At 35.7% G+C, this 17,470-nt stretch overlaps 1 protein-coding gene across 2 annotated transcripts in view; it reads right to left on the bottom strand.

Annotated features, from left to right (window-relative positions):
* Positions 1-4,823: 4,823 nt before the first annotated feature.
* Positions 4,824-17,470, bottom strand: part of CEP57 (centrosomal protein 57) — a 40,834-nt gene continuing 28,187 nt past the window's right edge. Inside the window, exons 7-11 of one of the 2 annotated variants that reach the window (XM_001497796.7) lie at positions 15,346-15,453; positions 14,735-14,812; positions 8,519-8,760; positions 7,771-7,915; positions 4,824-6,053 (exon numbers count right to left, since the gene is read on the bottom strand). In XM_001497796.7, coding sequence (XP_001497846.3) covers positions 5,820-6,053; positions 7,771-7,915; positions 8,519-8,760; positions 14,735-14,812; positions 15,346-15,453 — 807 coding nt within the window. In that variant the 3' untranslated portion in view covers positions 4,824-5,819. The remainder of the gene's footprint in view (positions 6,054-7,770; positions 7,916-8,518; positions 8,761-14,734; positions 14,813-15,345; positions 15,454-17,470) is intronic. The other variant, XM_005611527.4, reaches the window with a different exon arrangement.

The raw sequence follows: 17,470 nt of genomic DNA, 5'->3' as shown, positions 1-17,470 counted from the left end.
TGATGAAACATCTGAAAGAAATGAAGAAAACCATCCTATTCACAGTAGCATCAAAAACAATGAAATACTACTGAATAAATTTAACCAAGGAAGTGACAAATCTGTACAATGAAAACTACAAGACTTTTCTGAAAGAAATTGAAGACACAAATGAAAAGACATCTCGTGTTCATGGATTGGAAGATTATTATTAAAATGTCCGTACTACACAAAGCCGTCTACAGATTCAACATAATCCTCATCAAAATACCAAAGGCACTCTTCACAGAAATAGAATAATCCATAAGTTTGTGTGGAACCACAAAAGATCCCAAATAGCCAAAGCAATCCTGAGAAAAAAGAACAAAGCTGAAAGTATCATGCTTCCTGATTCCAAACTATACTACAAAGCCATAGTGATATAAACAGTATGGTACTGGCACAAATATAGACACACTGACCAGTGGGACAGAATAGAGAGCCCAGAATTAAATCCTGGTGTATACGGTTGACTAACATTAGACAAGGAAGCCAAGAATACACCATGGGGAAAGTACAGTCTCTTCAACAAATAGTGCTGGGAAAACTGGAGAAACACATGCAGAACAATGAAATTGGACCCCTATCTCACACCACTCAGAAAAATTAATTCAAAATGGATCAAAGACTTAAACATGAGACCTCACACCATAAAACTCCTATACGTAAAGGTAGGGAAGGATCTCCTCAATACTGGTCTTGGTGATGATTTTTTAGACATGACACCAAAAGCACAAAAAGGGAAAGCAAAAATCAGTAAGTGGGAATACATCAAACTCAAAAGCTTATGCACAGCAAAAGAAACAATTAACAAAAGGAAAAGACAAACTTACAGAATGGGAGAAAATTTTTGCGAACCATATATTGGCTAAGTGGTTAATATCCAAAAATATCAAGAACTCATACAACTTAGTACCAGAAACCTAACAATCCAATTAAAAAAATAGAAGAACTAAACATATATTTTTCCAAAGAGAACATCAAAATGGCCAAAGGGCACATGCAAGGATGCTCAACATCACTAATCACCAGGGAAATGCAAATCAAAACCACAATGAGATATCACCTCCCAGCTGTCAGGATGGCTATCATCAAGAAGGCAAGAGACAACAGGTGCTGGTGAGGATGTGGTGAAAAAGGAACCCTTGTATGGTTGGTGATAATGTAATTTGGTCCAACCAACTATGGAAAACAATACAGAGGTCCCTCAAGCAAGGGAAACAAAAGAAAAAAATAAACAAATGGGACTACATCAAACTAAAAAGCTTCTGCACAGCAAAGGAAACCAACAAAATGAAAAGACAACCTAACAATTGGGAGAAGATATTTGCAAACCATATATCAGAGAAGGGGTAACATCCAAAATATACAAAGAACTCATACGTCTCAACAACAAGGAAACCAACAACCCAATTAAAAAGTGGGCAAAAGATCTGAACATTGATTTTTCCAAAGAAGATATATGGATGGCCAACAGGTACGTGAAAACATGTTTAACATCATTAACTGTCAGGGAAATGCAAATCAAAACTACAAGATATCCCCTCACTCCAGTCAGAATGGGTATAATTAACAAGATAGGAAACAAGTGTTGGAGAGGATGTGGAGAGAAGGGAACCCTTGTACACTGCTGGTGAGAGTGTAAACTGATGTAGCCACTATGGAAAGCAGTATGGAGTATCCTCAGAAAGTTAAGAACAGATCTACCATACTATCCAGCTATTCCATTGCTGGGTATTTATCCAAAGAACTTCAGAACACAAAGGCATAAAGATACATGCACCCCTATATTCATCGCAGCATTATAAACAATAGCCAAGACTTGGAAGTAACCAGGTGCCCATCAAGCAACGAATGGATAGAGATGTGGTATATACACACAATGTAATACTACTCAGCCATAAGAAAGGATGAAATCCAGCCATTTGTGACAACATAGACACTGAGGAAATTATGCTATGTAAATAAGAGGGAGAAAGTCAAATACCATATGATCTCACTCATAAGTAGAAGATAAAAACAATAACCAACAAACACATAGCAAGAGAGATTGGATTGATGCTTACCAGAGGAGAAGGGGGGAGGGAGGAGAGCAAAAGGGGTATTAAGCACACGTGTGGTAATGGATAATTAGCCTTTGGGTGGTGAATATGATGTAACCTACACAGAATTCGAAATATGATGTACCTCTGAAAGTTAAAGAAGAAAATTAAAAATAAATTTCCACTCTTGAGTATATACCCAAAGGAAATGGAAACAGGAATTTTTTTTTTTTAAAGATGTGCACCTGAGCTAACAACTGCTGCCAATCTTCTTTTTTTTTTTTCTGCTTTTTCTCCCCAAATCCCCCCCAGTACATAGTTGTATATTTTTAGTTGTGGGTCCTTCTAGTTGTGGCATGTGGGACACCGCCTCAGCGTGGCCTGACAAGTGGTGCCACATCTGCACCCAGGATCCGAACCAGTGAAACCCCTGGCCACTGAAGTGGTGCACACAAACTTAACCACTCGGCCACGGGGCTGGCCCCAGAAACAGGATTTTGAAGAGAAATATGCACTCCTATGTTTATTTCAGCATTATTCACAATAGCCAAGACATGGAAACAACCTAAATGCCCATCAACAGATAAATGGATAAAAAAGATATGGTACGTACACAGAATGGAATATTATTCAGCCATGAGAAAGGAGGATACCCTGTCATTTGTGACAAAAACGATGTGCTGTCAGAGAATGACAAATGCTGCATGCTGTCACTTATATGTAAAATTTAAAAAAGTCAAACTGGTGAAAAACAGAGTAAAATGGTGGTTACCAGGGAAAGAGGGTAGGAAGGGAAGATTGATGTTGTTTAAGAGTACAAACTTGCGATGACGTAGTAAATACACCAGAGATCTAATGCACGGTATAATGAATATAGACAATATTGTACTATAATTATGTAATGTGATAAATATCGCTACAGTGACAATCATATTACAATATGTACGTGTATCAAAGTAACATTGTACACCTTAAATTTACACATTGTTATATGTTAAATTTATTCAATAAAAAATATTAAAAAATACTTGTAATGTTTCTAACAAAGCTACTTGTAAGGTGCATTCGGGAGTGTTATTTCAGAAACTGGAAGTGCTATCCATTCTGTAATGCATGTAGTGAAGTGTTTGTTTAAAAAGACATAATAAAGATGTTTCCAGCAAAGCTACTTGCTAGCTGCGTTCAGTACAGTGTTCCTTCAGTGAATGGAAGTGACACCCATTCTGGAATGCATGTAATGAAGTGTCAGAAAACAATGATTATAAAGATGTTTCTAACAAAGCTAAAAAGAAAAAAGAAAGAAAAGACAATCCATTGGTGTGTGTGTGGCAGTGGGGAAAGGGAGTATTAGTACCTTTTATATATTTATCTATGCAAACAAAACTGTAATATTTGAATTAATGGTTCTGTTTTATATCTATGAATATTGGTTATGCAGGTTTATTTGTTCCTTTGTGATTAGGGATATTAAATTGCGAGACCTATGTGGTTAGGTTGAAGCCCTCAGCCTCCTGTAACTTGTCTGCATACCCTTCTATGCTCGTTTGCACACCTCAACTTTTATGTACCAGTACTGCTCAGCTAGTCACAATTCTCCCATGTATACTGCAGAGTCCTGCCTCCTCACTTGTGTTCATTTTATCTTGACCTGGAACTGTTCTCTCTTGTGGCTAATTCCTGTTCTCCAGAGTTAGGCATCATTTCCTCCTCCAGGAAGTTATCCCTGCTTCATCACTCCTTTCTCTGTCATGCCCCACCCTCGTCTGTGCCCCTAGAGCACTATGCACGTACTATCTCCACTACATTCACCACACTGTACTGTAATTCAGATGTCTACCACCTACCTGTAAGCATACCTTTCTTTACTCAGCTTGGTATCCATATTGGCATCTTACACACAGTAGATACTTGTATTTAAAATGCATTGCAATCAAGCTCTTCTACAACAGAAGTAGATGGAGGACAACACAATCCTCTGCTGCAAACTCTCAGATAAGGAAACTGAAGCAGTATATTCCTGCTTTCAGTTCTCACCTGAAGGTGTCAAGAGCTGGAGTGGATACTTCAGTTTGACTCCTAACTGAGAGACTGGATGGGTTTTCCCACCATTAAACCACTCTTCTCCTAATTAGGACTTTGAGCAACTACAATGCAAATGAGGGTTACAGAATTTAATGACCTGAAATCAAAGAGAGATAACAAACAAAAATTTAATAGTTGAGAGGGTGATTGACACAAGAACTATCTACCTTGTCACCAGAGCAGTGATTCCTTGGGTCTATGTATCAATGAAGATAAAAACCTACTCATCAGAAAACTGCACATGCGTGCAAAAGTTTACATCCAATTTCAGGAGATTTACAAATACTCCCAAATCTAAGGACCCTAAGTTAACAACTCTGTAGGAAATTAACTTAATAAGAAGCCTGGCAAGCTTAGTGCCCAGACAGCCACAATTCCTGCTGCTTATCTAAATAAAATCCTAGAATTCCATTTTAATCCAGGGGAGGTATCAAAAGGAATCTCTTTAATATGTCGTCAGCGTGTTCTTTAGGACTCTTGGACTACCTTATCTTACACCATGGGATAATTCAATCTTGTTGGGCTTAGTTTCTATGTAAGCATGAGAAACCCAAATAAATTATGTACTAACTACCACATATTCTTAGTTTCTCATAAACGTTAATGTCATAAAGAGAAATGCATTTTTTAAGAGATTACAACAATAAAGCCTTTATTAACAGGCTAAGGAAAATTTCAGTGTTTCCTTCAAAAAGCTGCTTTATTGACTTCAGTGACAAATTTTTTAAAAAGTTAACACGTCTTGATCTTCAAAATTATGATTTCCGTTAACATAATGACAATGGCATGTGTATAGTTAATATTGCACTCATACTGTACACCAATAAAAGTTATTAGTCTAAGTTCTTCTAAGATTAAAAACCACAATGCCTTGAACTGAATAGCATGATTACAAACAGGTATTACTTAAAAACAGCAAATGTATATGCTTTGTAACACCTCCCCTTCTCTCTCCATTCCAAACCTCATTTACTTCATTAACAATTTATTTATACTTTTAAAAATACATTTATAATTTTTACAGTTAATTGATTTAAAATGAATGCTTAGATTTTAAAAAAATTTTTAGCAGTGAATTAAAGATCAATATAAGTGTATTTAATACTGATCAATGTTTGAAATGTCAAAAAGCAAAACAAAACAATCCTCTTAAATATGTGTATAAATATTTAAATACAGAAAACCTCCATTAATAGTTGAAACAAAGTATATTTAATGGCTGTACTGGAAAGGAGAAAAGGGCGATTCATGCAAGGGGAAGATTTAAAAATGAGACTTTTTAAGCAAACACTGCCTACAGGAAAGCCTCATATTTTGATAATTTAAACCTAATTTTACTTAGATATATAAAGAACTATTTTTAAAAAAACACACCCACAAGTAAAAAAATTGGTAATTTGTTTACAAAGTGCAATACTTCAATACAGCAAATTCATCTCAAAGAAACAGAGCACGTGTGGCTCCTTAGCCTTTAAAATTCCCCTGGTTTCCATTTAGGTGTCTGAAAGTTTAGTCGTGATGCATATCACAAGTAGCTTGTGTAATGAAGCCTGGGCTCCGTAATACCTGCTATTAATTAATTCCAACATAAGCGAATATGAGACCTGGAAAGTAAATTGTTAACATCTGATTGATGAGGTACAGATTATCTGAATAAAATTTATGACTTGGTATCAGTTAGTAATCCCAACACAAATTACTGCTTTGTAATGAACTCTGTATGGTTTGCATGTCCTTCAATAACTGAAGATTTTTTCTGCTTTTTTCTCCAGGTCTTGGTTTGGCACAGTCCTTCTTATTTGTGGTCCCTGTGAATCCTGAAGAACGGCTGCTACTGTTTCCTTCTTCATGAAGAGTCTTTTTGGTGGTTCTTAATTCTCTCTTCTGCTTTTCTATCTTCTGTTTCTCCAGCTATACCAAATAACCAAGGCAGGGAAGAAAGGAGAACTTAATGAAAACACTCTCTTCTGACAACCAGTACTTTTAACTCTCCTACTAACTAAAATGTAAATGATATATTCTGGGTTTACTTTTTTTAAAGTCTTCATAAACCTACTGTACTAGTGATTAAAATATATAGCACCATACAAACAAGGATACAAGAGGAAACACATCAAGTGTGGTGCTGTATCGGAATAAGGCAGTGTTGCCAAAGTGCAGAATAGGGTGAGTGAGAAGAAATGAGGTTTGGGGGAAGGTCTCATGAAGGAGGCAAAACATCTGACACAGAAAATGAAAGAAAGGAGGATTTTAATAGATGGAGGAGAAAGGCACTCTAGAAACTAGTCCGAGCAGGCAAAGCAGGAGGTTCCAGAGCGATGAAGAGAGAGAGATAACGTATAAATACTATGAAAAAGATTAATTTTTTAAATTTTATTCATTATTAGAATAATATCTATTAGAATAAATAGATATTATTCACTATTAGAATAATGTAATTTAAAATAGGGGAACTTTATTTTTTAGCTGCTGGCTAAAATAAATTGCTGCTGGCACATTAATGTTCCATTAGAATAAAGTTAGTATAATGTACAAGAAACAAATTAGACCATTACTCCCACAGGAATCACTTGCTTGTATTTCTTCTTTTTTTAAACGTGAACTTTAGAAAAAGTGGTTAAAAGCCCAGTTTTGGAATTGAAAAGACCCAAGTTTGCACTCAGCTCTGCCATTTACCATTAAGCTATATGTCTTTGGACAAGTTTCTTAATTTCATTTGAGGATATGCTTACCTCCCAGGAAACTTAGTCCGAGTTTCCTCATCTATAAAATATACCCAATTCATAAGCCTTCCATGAAAATTAAAGAAGATGACATACTCAAAGCACCAAGCACCTATTACCAGCAACCAATTAACAAATGTCAGCCAAATCTGTTCTGCTCCCAGTCCTCTCCATTTCATCAGTGGCACCACTATCCCCCCGTCCAAGTGATAGCCAGCAGCAAGCAGCCCTGATATTTCTACTTCCAAAACATGCCACAAATCCGTCTACTTCTCAGCTACAATCATGATGACCTCTGATAGAGATAAGCGTAAATGGCCTGGCTGGTCTCTCAGCCTCTCTGCCCCGTCACACGCCCCTGTCAGCAGTCACGGTAATCTCTTAAATATATGAATCACATTATTTCTCTCCAGATGAAAACCCTGGAGTGTGACTTCCCACTGTACTTAGTAGATATTAAATAAATGGTTGTTTTATTAATTTAATATAATTAGTAATACAAATAAAACAAATTTTTTTCACATATTTGTATCTGACATTCTTTTACAAACTAAGAATTTCTGGGTGCTTTTAAAAAGACTTGGGTAAACTCAGAACCATTTAAATTCATCACGGAAGTTAAAGTTTGTTCATATGAAGATAAGAATATTAAATATATTCAGTATCTGACAGATGTATCTTAGATGACAAAATCCAAGAGACTACAAGACAGTGTCTTTTTTCCTAGCCCACTTAACTCCAATTCTTCATAATCAAGGAACTCAATTAGTAACTGTCTAAAGAGATACTTCCTGTAGCTCCATATCTATGATACATTTACATTGTCATTAATTAATGTATTTGAAGAAAAGGGTTTTGTTCCTGTTTTTTAATAATTAGAACCAAGTAAAGGAAACTTGAGTTACCTGGGCTTGATATTTTCGAACTTTAGTTATTTGATTGGCTTTTGCCTCCATCCTTCCCACTAACGCCTCCAGTTCGCACTCTAAGTTGTCTTTCAGTTCAGCAGTTGGTGATTCTTGGATAAGTTTTGCAAGCTGCTGGTGATCACTATATATACAAAGTAAAAGCAGGGCCTGGTTAAGTTTCCTATGTTTCACGGTTAGGTACACTACATCTCACTCACCATGGGACCGCTGCTCTGTGCATTAAAAAATGACTCAACTTATTAAACAGAGCAACAAATTTCCAAATTATCAGTGATAGTTTAAAAGTTCAAAAAAGGCACTGGAAACAAATGCAAAAGAGTTCTTAATTTCAAAGAGCTAATTATTTATATGTCTACCTGCCCCACAAGAGTATTTTACACATGTAGAAGGAAAGTCTAGAGAAGGATGCTGTTCTTCACTCACACCCTAACTATGAGGTAAGTTTAGCTAAATTCAATGTACATCAAGCTCCCAAACAGGGAAATAAAACTTAAAATGTAAACCTTGGTCTTTAAAACACTGAACACTATTACCAAAGTGAGAGATTTCACCCAGAGCAGCTGTATTTGTTAAAGTTCTAGGAACTTGCTCAGTGATTGGTGCAAGGATTGTGCTCAACAAATACTTGTTGAGCGAATGAAAGACAGGATTAATAAAATCACCAAGAAGTTAAAATGAGGTTTTAGAACTAGTTGTAATTAAAAAAACAAAAATTAAAACTCACAAGCTCATTTGCCCAAATTCATCTTGTAAAGTCTGTAAGACTTCTGACAACTCTTCATTAATGCTGCTAGAGGAGGGAGGCGTTACCGACAACTTCTTACTTTTACTACTTCGTGGAGATACTTGCTTTGCCAAAGGAACGCTGTTGACTACTCGATCATTGCACAAGGCCTTACTGTGTTGCTTCATCAGATGCAAGACATGCTGAACATTGGCTACCACGGCATGGCTGGGACTGGTGGACTAAAGGAAAACGAAGAGAAGTAATTGAAGCCATATTCTCTAAATCTGTTTTCTTTTTACTCCCTAACATGGGAAAAAGACTCCCCCCAAAAGCCCATGATATAAATCTTATAGCCTAGAGTAAGTCAATTACCAAGTCCTATGGATTTAACCTCTGAAGTATCTCCAATCCACCTCTTACTCTCCACCCTGTTGTCATTCACTTGGTTTATGCACCCATCTCTATTAGCTAACATAAGGCCCTACATCACTGAGCTGCAATTTATACTCCCTGGCTGCATGCCCCACCATATCTCCTTATTTTTCTCCACTATTTGAATAAAACCTATTTGTACATGGCATTTCTTTTGTATGGCAACTTTTCTACCATTCTTTAAAACCCAGTTCAAATATATAATTTTTAAAGACTTCCTTAAACCCTTCAGGTAATTAATTGGTCCATTCTCAGATCACCTATAGCATTTTTCTCTACCAGAGCATTTATCACAATATATTGTAATTGTGTTTGCATATCTATTTCACTTATTAAATAGTGTATGTACTTCCAGGTGACAGGGACTGTTATTGTATTCATTTCTCTACCCAAATAGCAGAAAGCACTAAGTTCATTTCTGTCACATAAACAACAGGAAAAATCTAGTAGCTTTCTCAAATCTTTATTTTTGTTTTGAACTAAACATTCATCTCAACGAGCTATTTCAATCTACAAAAAGATGGCTAGGCTAACTTGGCTCCATAAGCAACATCTAGACAGCTTGTTTAAAATGCAGATTCCTAGGCAGCACTCCAAACTCAATCAGTGTGGGGTCAGGGCTTGGAAATGTGTACTGTTAAGTCTGCCAGTTGATTCTGATCAGCCAGGTTTGGAAACCACTGGGCTAACCTAAACAGATGCTCTTTTTATCCTAGTTTCTATTCTTAGGTAGCAAACTGAATCCAGCAATATATACAAAGAAGTATACATTACATCCAAGTGGGGTTTATTCCAGGAATAAAGGCTTGTTCAATATTTGAAAACCAATCAATGTAATCCAGCATATCAACAGGGTAGAAAAGAAAAATCACATAACCATATCACTTGATGAAGAAAAGCACTTGAAAAAAATCCAATATTCATTCAGGTATAAACTCTCAGGAAAGTAGGAAGAGTGAAATTTCTTCAAGTTGATGAAGAGTTTTGACAAAAAACCTATAGCTAATTTCATACTCATTGGTGAAAGACTGAATGCTTTCCCCTTAAGAGCAGAAAAAAAGCAAGGATGTCCACTCTTACCACTCTTACTTAACATAATACTGGAAATCCTAGCTAGTGCAGTAAGGCAAGAAAGGAAATGAAAGGCATACAAATTAAAAAGGAAGAAATAAAACTGTCCCTATTTACAGATGACATGACTCTCTACATAGAAAATCTTAATCAAAAAAATAATTCCTAGGACTAATAAGTGAATTCAGCAAGGTCACAGGATCAAGATCAACATACAAAAACCAAATATACCAGCAATATCATGTAGAAACCGAAATTAAAACTAAATATAGGGGTCGGCCTGGTGGCACAGCAGTTAAGTTCGCATGTTCTGCTTCTCGGTGGCCCGGGGTTCACCAGTTCAGATCCCGGGTGCAGACACGGCACTGCTTGGCATGCCATGCTGTGGCGGCCCACATATAAAGGAGAGGAAGATGTGCATGTATGTTAGCTCAGGGCCAGTCTTCCTCAGTGAAAAGAGGAGGATTGGCGGCAGTTAGTTCAGGGCTAATATTCCCCAAAAAGAAAAAAAAAAACAACAAAACTAAATACAACTTAATTGTTGAAAAAAATATTTGGGTATAAGTCTAATAAAACAGGTATGGGACCAATATGCTAAAAACCACAAAACACTGATGAAGGATCTAAATAAATAAGAGCTACACCATACTCATGAGCAGGAAGATGCAACATAACAAGGATATCAATTCTCTCCAAATTGATCTATAGGTTTAATACAATTCCTATCAAAATTCCAGCAAGACTTTCTTTTTTCTACAGAGACAAATTTATTCTAAAATTCATATGAAAAAGGAACAAGAAGAGCTAAAACAAGTTTGGAAAGGAAGAATAAAAAGTAGGCGAAATCACTCTCCCTGACGTTAAGACTCACCATATAAAGCTACAGGAATAAAGGCGGTGTGGTATTTGCAAAGAGGTCAGCACATGTATCAATGGAACAGAACCAAAAATGCACTTTGACCTAATAAGCTTCATGTTGTATCCAAAAATTATTTCAAGTGGACCATAGATTTAAATATAAAATATACAACTATAAAACATGGATGAAAACATAAGTGAAAATCTACAGGACGTAGGTCTAGGCAGAGTTCTTAGACACGATACCATAAGCATGATCCAGAAAAGCAAATAAATCAATAACTGGATTTCCTCAAAATGAAAAGCTTCTGCTCTGTGAAGGAGTTTGTTAAGAGGATGAAAAGAGAAGCTACAGAGTGGACAAACATATTTGCAAGCCACTTATCTGATACATGACTTGTATCTAAAATATATACACTTGCAAAACCCAACAGTAAAACAAAAAAAATCCCATTAAAAAAAGGGCAAGAAATATAAATAGACATTTCAGTAGAGGATATATGGATGGCAAATAAACACATGAAAAGAAGTTCAAATAGGATTAGTCATTAGGGTAATATAAATTAAAACCACAGTGAGATATCACAACATACCCATCAGAATAGTTAAAATAAAAAGAAACAATATTAAATGCTGGTGAGGATGTGGAAAAACTGCATCTCTCATACACTGCTATGGGGAATGTAAAACAGTACAGGCACTTGAAAATAGTTGGGCAGTTTCTTTAAAAAACTAAACCTACATTTACCATACAACCCAGCAATCCACACTTCCGGACATTTATCCCAGAGAAAAGAAAATTTATGTCCACACAAGAACCTGTACACGAATGTTCATACTGGTTTCATCTATAAATGCCAAAAAGTGGAAACAATCTAAAGGTCCCTCAATGGGTGAATGGTTAAATAAACTGCTGTACATTCACACCATGTAGTGCTACTCAGCAATAGAAAGGAAAGAACTATGGATACACACAACAATTTGATGGATATCAAGGGAATTATGCTGACTGAAAAAGCCAATCTCAAAAAGGTCACATACAGCAACGATTCCATTTATGTAACAGTCTTGAAATGGCAAAATTATATATACAGTGTGTTGGTGGTTACACAAATATACATGTGATATAATTGCACTGACCTATACAAATGTGCAAGCACATGCATGCATGCATACAGACACACAGGAGTACATGTAAAACTAGAGAAATCTGAATACGGTCTGTGGAGTGTACCAATGTGAATCTCCTTGTTCTGCTACAGTACTATAGTTACGTAACATGTGACTACTGGGGTAAACTGGCGGAAGAGTACATGGGGCCTTTCTGTACTATTTTTGTAATTCCTATGAATCTATAATCATTTCAAAATAAAAAAGTTAATCTTAACATGTTTTTATGAAGACAATTTAAATTCAACCATAATCAAACAGTTTAGATATACATTCTCCTTTCCAAGTACGCTGTCATCAATACAACCTTGGTTACCAAGACACAAATTAATTTGTCTCATTAACAACCTTAAATGCAAATATACATATGTAAGTGTAAAAATGTGTTGAATATGGGGAATCACTATTTTGCTCATAACTTGCAATATGTATTCACTGTACTAATTACCTATAAACATACTTTCAATAAGCATACAGTTTTCTGAAATTCTTTTTCTTATTTTTCCGATTATATTTATTAATATAGTTTTATGTCTGTTGAATCTAATAATAAAAAAACTGGAACTTGTATGTCTTTTAAATTTCATTTTTCTAGTAATTCATTTTTATTATATTTTACAAATATTTTATCTACGACAATGTATAATTAAAAATAAAAACTGGCCCTTCACAATATATAGTTTGAGAAACCCTCAGCTAGGTGACAGCACGTTCTTAGATGTTTGAATAATATTTCACAAAGAGTACAAATAACTTCAAAAGGAGAGCTCAAGTTGAAAAGCCCTGTCTTTGAACCTGTCCTGTTCAACCTTTGTATTAATGACTTTAGTGAGAATTACCAAAGACAGGCAACTAATTTGGGGATTAATAGGCAGTTAATTTAGGGATAACATGACTATAATGGAAGACTAAACTAGATACTAAACTAACATGGGCCAGGGTGAATCTACTCCTATAGAATTTCATTTGATTAAAAATTCTGTTAAAAAAATCAACTCCACAAGTAAAGGACCCACAGAGGCTGCCGCAAAGACTCCAGAAAAGACCTGTTACTTCAGTTGACTCTAGAATTAATGAGTGAAAGGGATGATGTAGCTTCTCCTGTAACATTAATGTGACGCTAGGCTGAGTTAACAGACTATCTAGAACATGACAAAGACTCTTATTTTCTGCTAGTCATAGCACACTTGGAGGGCTGTATTCAATTCAGGAAGGAAGAGAGTGATGAGATGTTAAAGAAACTCATAAAGCACATCCTATGATTAATAGCTGAAGAACAAAGGCAAGTATTTATCTATAACCTAGAATAGAGTGAGGAGATGAGAATAAAGATAAAGCTATCTTCAGAAGTTTTAAAATTTTCCAATAATCAAGGGTTCATTTGTTCTACGTGGATCCCTGAGAGCAGAAAAATACCAATGAGTAGAATTTATACAGTAACAGATTTCAATTCACTTAAGAATTTTCAAATAAAGCTGTCTAGAAACGTAATGGGCTGTTTGAGGTATAATGAGGTCTCATCAATAGATGTATTTGAACAGAGTACACACCATTATTCTGGAGTTTATATAATGAACACACTGGACAGGGAACTGTACTAAGTGGGTCCCGAATCTAACTAAACATTAGACTGGTACTAGGGAACAGTTAAAAATACTTTCTAGAATCCATACCCAGAAAATTCTGATTTAACAGGATTCTGGTGGGGCTTTGTAATCTGCTTTTCTAAATGCAGAGTCAGTGATTCTGATGCAGTTGGTCATCCCCTGAGAATCTCTGTTTCCAACCCAATTCAAAGATTCTATGGTGAAGGCAAAAAAGCTTGGTAGGAGTAAGAGATAAAGGAAGTAACACAGGTCAAAAGACGGTCTGCAATCCAACACGACATTAAATTTAGGTTTAAGGACAGCAAAGAGCCAATGGCAATACTTTTTTTAAAAAGTGATTTGTGCTTCATACATTTACAAAGGGCAAGTGGAAAAGCTAGGATCACTGAGGATTTACTATGGGGTTAAAATAAATAAATAAACAAATAAGCCTCTTGAACTCACAATCCAGTTGGATATTTAAGGCATCTATACATGAAACAACCAGCAACAAAAACAGTTAATGAAAAAGTGGTATAAACTAACACAGTGTTAAGCATTTATTAGAAATCACTCAGTACTTGCTGGTACTTGAGAGAATTATCATCTCTCCATTTAAGCACTAAAGGAAGATGAGATTCAAATCTATGTATCACTGCTGCTTGGATAACGAGTCCTGTAAGTATTATGGATCTACGGACAAATAGGATGTGATTTCTGTTTATTTAAATATCTTATCTATATCTAAATATAAATCAACAAGGTTGATACTGAAAAATCTAATACTACAAATATACTATTTCCTATTTCCTTGCCCCCTATCTGCAACCATACCTTCTCCAAATGAGAGTCTCTGCTTTTGTCCATAACTTCCCTTCCACATCTACTTTATATCTGCTTTAAAGCATCCCCTGGTCTCCTCCCTGCTCCCCCAATCCCATGAACCCTTCTTCCATTTAATTCTCATACCACTATGATCCACACTGGTAAAGGGAGCAGAAAAATGTTTCCACCATTTATAGGCATACAGGCAAACATGTAAATTTAATTCAAAGATCTAAGATGTACAAAAAAATCCAGAGCTTGACCTACTCACCTTTCCAGCTACAAATGGCATATCACCCAAGCATAATCTATAATGTGGTTGTGCAGCAAAATAGTTCCTAGAACCTTTCTGAATGCAAAGGAAAGAAAAACAGTTTTACTCACATGACAATAAAAGCTGACCATACATCACGAACCTCAAACTCCAGCTTACTGCTGGGCTACTCCTTGCCTTATCTATATTAGCATTAGGGTCTTGAGCTCCTAATAATACTTGTCAACATGCATTCTAGCCTAGGAAAGGCTAGGAAGAAAAACTGGTACCTGACAAGACAGCAATTACAGCCTAAGTAGAGAAATAGTTTGTGTGTGTGTATACACATAAAAACATTTTAAGAGCAAAAGGTGATTAATGTAATACTGAATAACAACAACTAATATTTGTGCAGTGTTTTGTAGTTCTAAAATGCTTTCATATATATTATCTCACTGTCAGGGTAAAAAGTTAGAAGTAAATATTACTTTTCCCCATCTTCCCAATAAAGAAACTGAGAGCAAGAGATTCACTCCTCCAAGGTCAGTACCACAGGGTTTACAAGTGTTTTTGCATAAATTACACCAAGTAATAATCAGCACTTTGGCTTACTGGTTTTGCTTTCATACCTTTTCTGGTGGTTTTGACTTCTTTTTTTTAATTCTTCTTGCACTGGGAGCACATGGAGTTGCCTTATCTTCAAAGATAAGTCTATTTGCTTCTAGACCAGTCTGCAACTGGGAAAAATGAGAGTCTAAAGTTATGCTGTAGAAATAAAAGCTATGATTCAAATGTGAGATGTGCCACGGAAAGGCCTGTAAAAGTCTGCAGTAGTAGCTGACTGAAAAACACATCACAGCTGTGTAACTGTCTTGAACTAATCTGTCAACATTTGTCAAATATTTTAGATCAAAACCAGTCTCTTGTTTTATCTTGAAGTGCCGTGTTATAATTTCTCCTTTCTTTAGCCTGGAACCCGAAAGAGCTCCATTATTTGTAGTTCCTCCATAAATTACATCTAATGAGTTAAATGCATTATATCTAACTCCAAACTGATGCTTCAATATTTCCTTCTTTTCACATGTGGCCATCTACAACAGTGCCAGACACAAAGCAGCTGGAGAGCAAAATACATTTCTTTCTCTTTTATAAACTCATACACTTATGATGTTGAGAAAAAGGAATTGGAAATTTATTTCCAAAAGAACTGGAAGGTATGTGAGCAAATGTTATTAAGCCCTTTTCTCTAGAAGCTTAGTAAATGCATTAACTTAAAAATAATTTCCTATCCACATGGCAGAAATTCCACAAGCAATTACTAAGGATTTCAAAAAAGGACTACTGTTTTCCCTAAACCAACTTACAACTTTGCTTAAAACACACACACACACACACACACACACACACACACACGTTTATGTGTATTTGTCTAGAAGAGTAGCTTTCAAACCTGCCTATGTATCAAAATTGTCTGGAGTTTAAGAGAAAAACTCAGATTGTCAGGCTCCTCTCCACACCTCATGATTTTGAAACTTACAGGTTGGGGAAATTTGTATTTTAAAAGTATTTTAAAGTTCCCCAGTAAATTACGATGGAGCTGAATAAACACTCAGAACCAATGGATTAGTTAAAAGAAAAATGGAGATCATTACCAATACTTCCCACAATGACCGCATTCTTTGGGGACAGAATCTCTTCAGGGACAAAGGAATATAGGGGTCTCTACCCTCAGGAACATTTACACTCCCACACATCTATCAATGCTTTATCCACACTAAACTGAACAGATATAATTCAGTGAACAGGAAATTACTAATCTGGAAGACTTATAAAGCCAATGAGTATCAACAGTATACAGAAGAACAATTTCTTGAATATTTTAACTTACAGCTTATTTAGTTCTTCCCAGTACTTGTCATATATTTGTGTAGCAGAGTTTTAACATTTTAAAGTACTTTCATTATCCTTCCCTTGTTTGATCCCTCCAACACTAAGAAGATATGAAATGAAGACCACTTTATCACTGGTAAATCCAAGCTCTAACTGGTTAAACATCTTGCCCAAGGCTACACAAATTAGGGTTAGCTAGACTTGGAACCACATATCATCCATGGCCATCGTTCTTCCACTAAAATAGTCTTCAGTATCAGAACCCAAAACCTTTCCTGATACTATATTATCAGTAATAATTGATTTGGGTCCTATTTTTTACCTGCTAAATAAAAAAGCAAAAACAATAAAAAATAATTTTTTAAATTCATAAAATAATGAACTTGTTTAATTTTGTATTTCACGTATAATAGAACTCACTTCTACAATGTGTATAAAGCACAACCCATAGTTTGCATGTTACCAGTGAGTGAATGGAGACATGGTTAAGTGGCCTACCCTAAAGTGGAATGAGAAGCCAAGTAATTTCAAAATTTGTTGGTGGTCAAAAATAAAGCCATATAACTATATAACTCAGAAAGTACACTGAGGAAAAAAAAAATATACAAATTAATAATAAGGTAAATATTTGAGAAAGAAAATATATCAGGTTTAAAAGAGAAATGTTAAGTCACTGAGTTCCGGGAAGCAGTGGAAGAAACAGACAAGATAACAAAGATGGGATACTAGAATTTTATAGTCTTGCCAGCACCCGTATGATGTGATACTGTGGGCATCTGGCCACAGCCTGAACTGCAGTGCCTCCACGCCTAATTATTTTGGAATCAGGACCTGCTTATGTTAATATTATAATGAAAAATGATA

The sequence above is a fragment of the Equus caballus genome, chromosome 7 (genome assembly GCF_041296265.1).
Source record: "Equus caballus isolate H_3958 breed thoroughbred chromosome 7, TB-T2T, whole genome shotgun sequence".
NCBI lineage: Eukaryota > Metazoa > Chordata > Mammalia > Perissodactyla > Equidae > Equus > Equus caballus.
The sequence above is the reverse complement of the archived record's forward strand: the minus strand, read 5'-3'. Positions and strand labels throughout refer to the sequence as shown.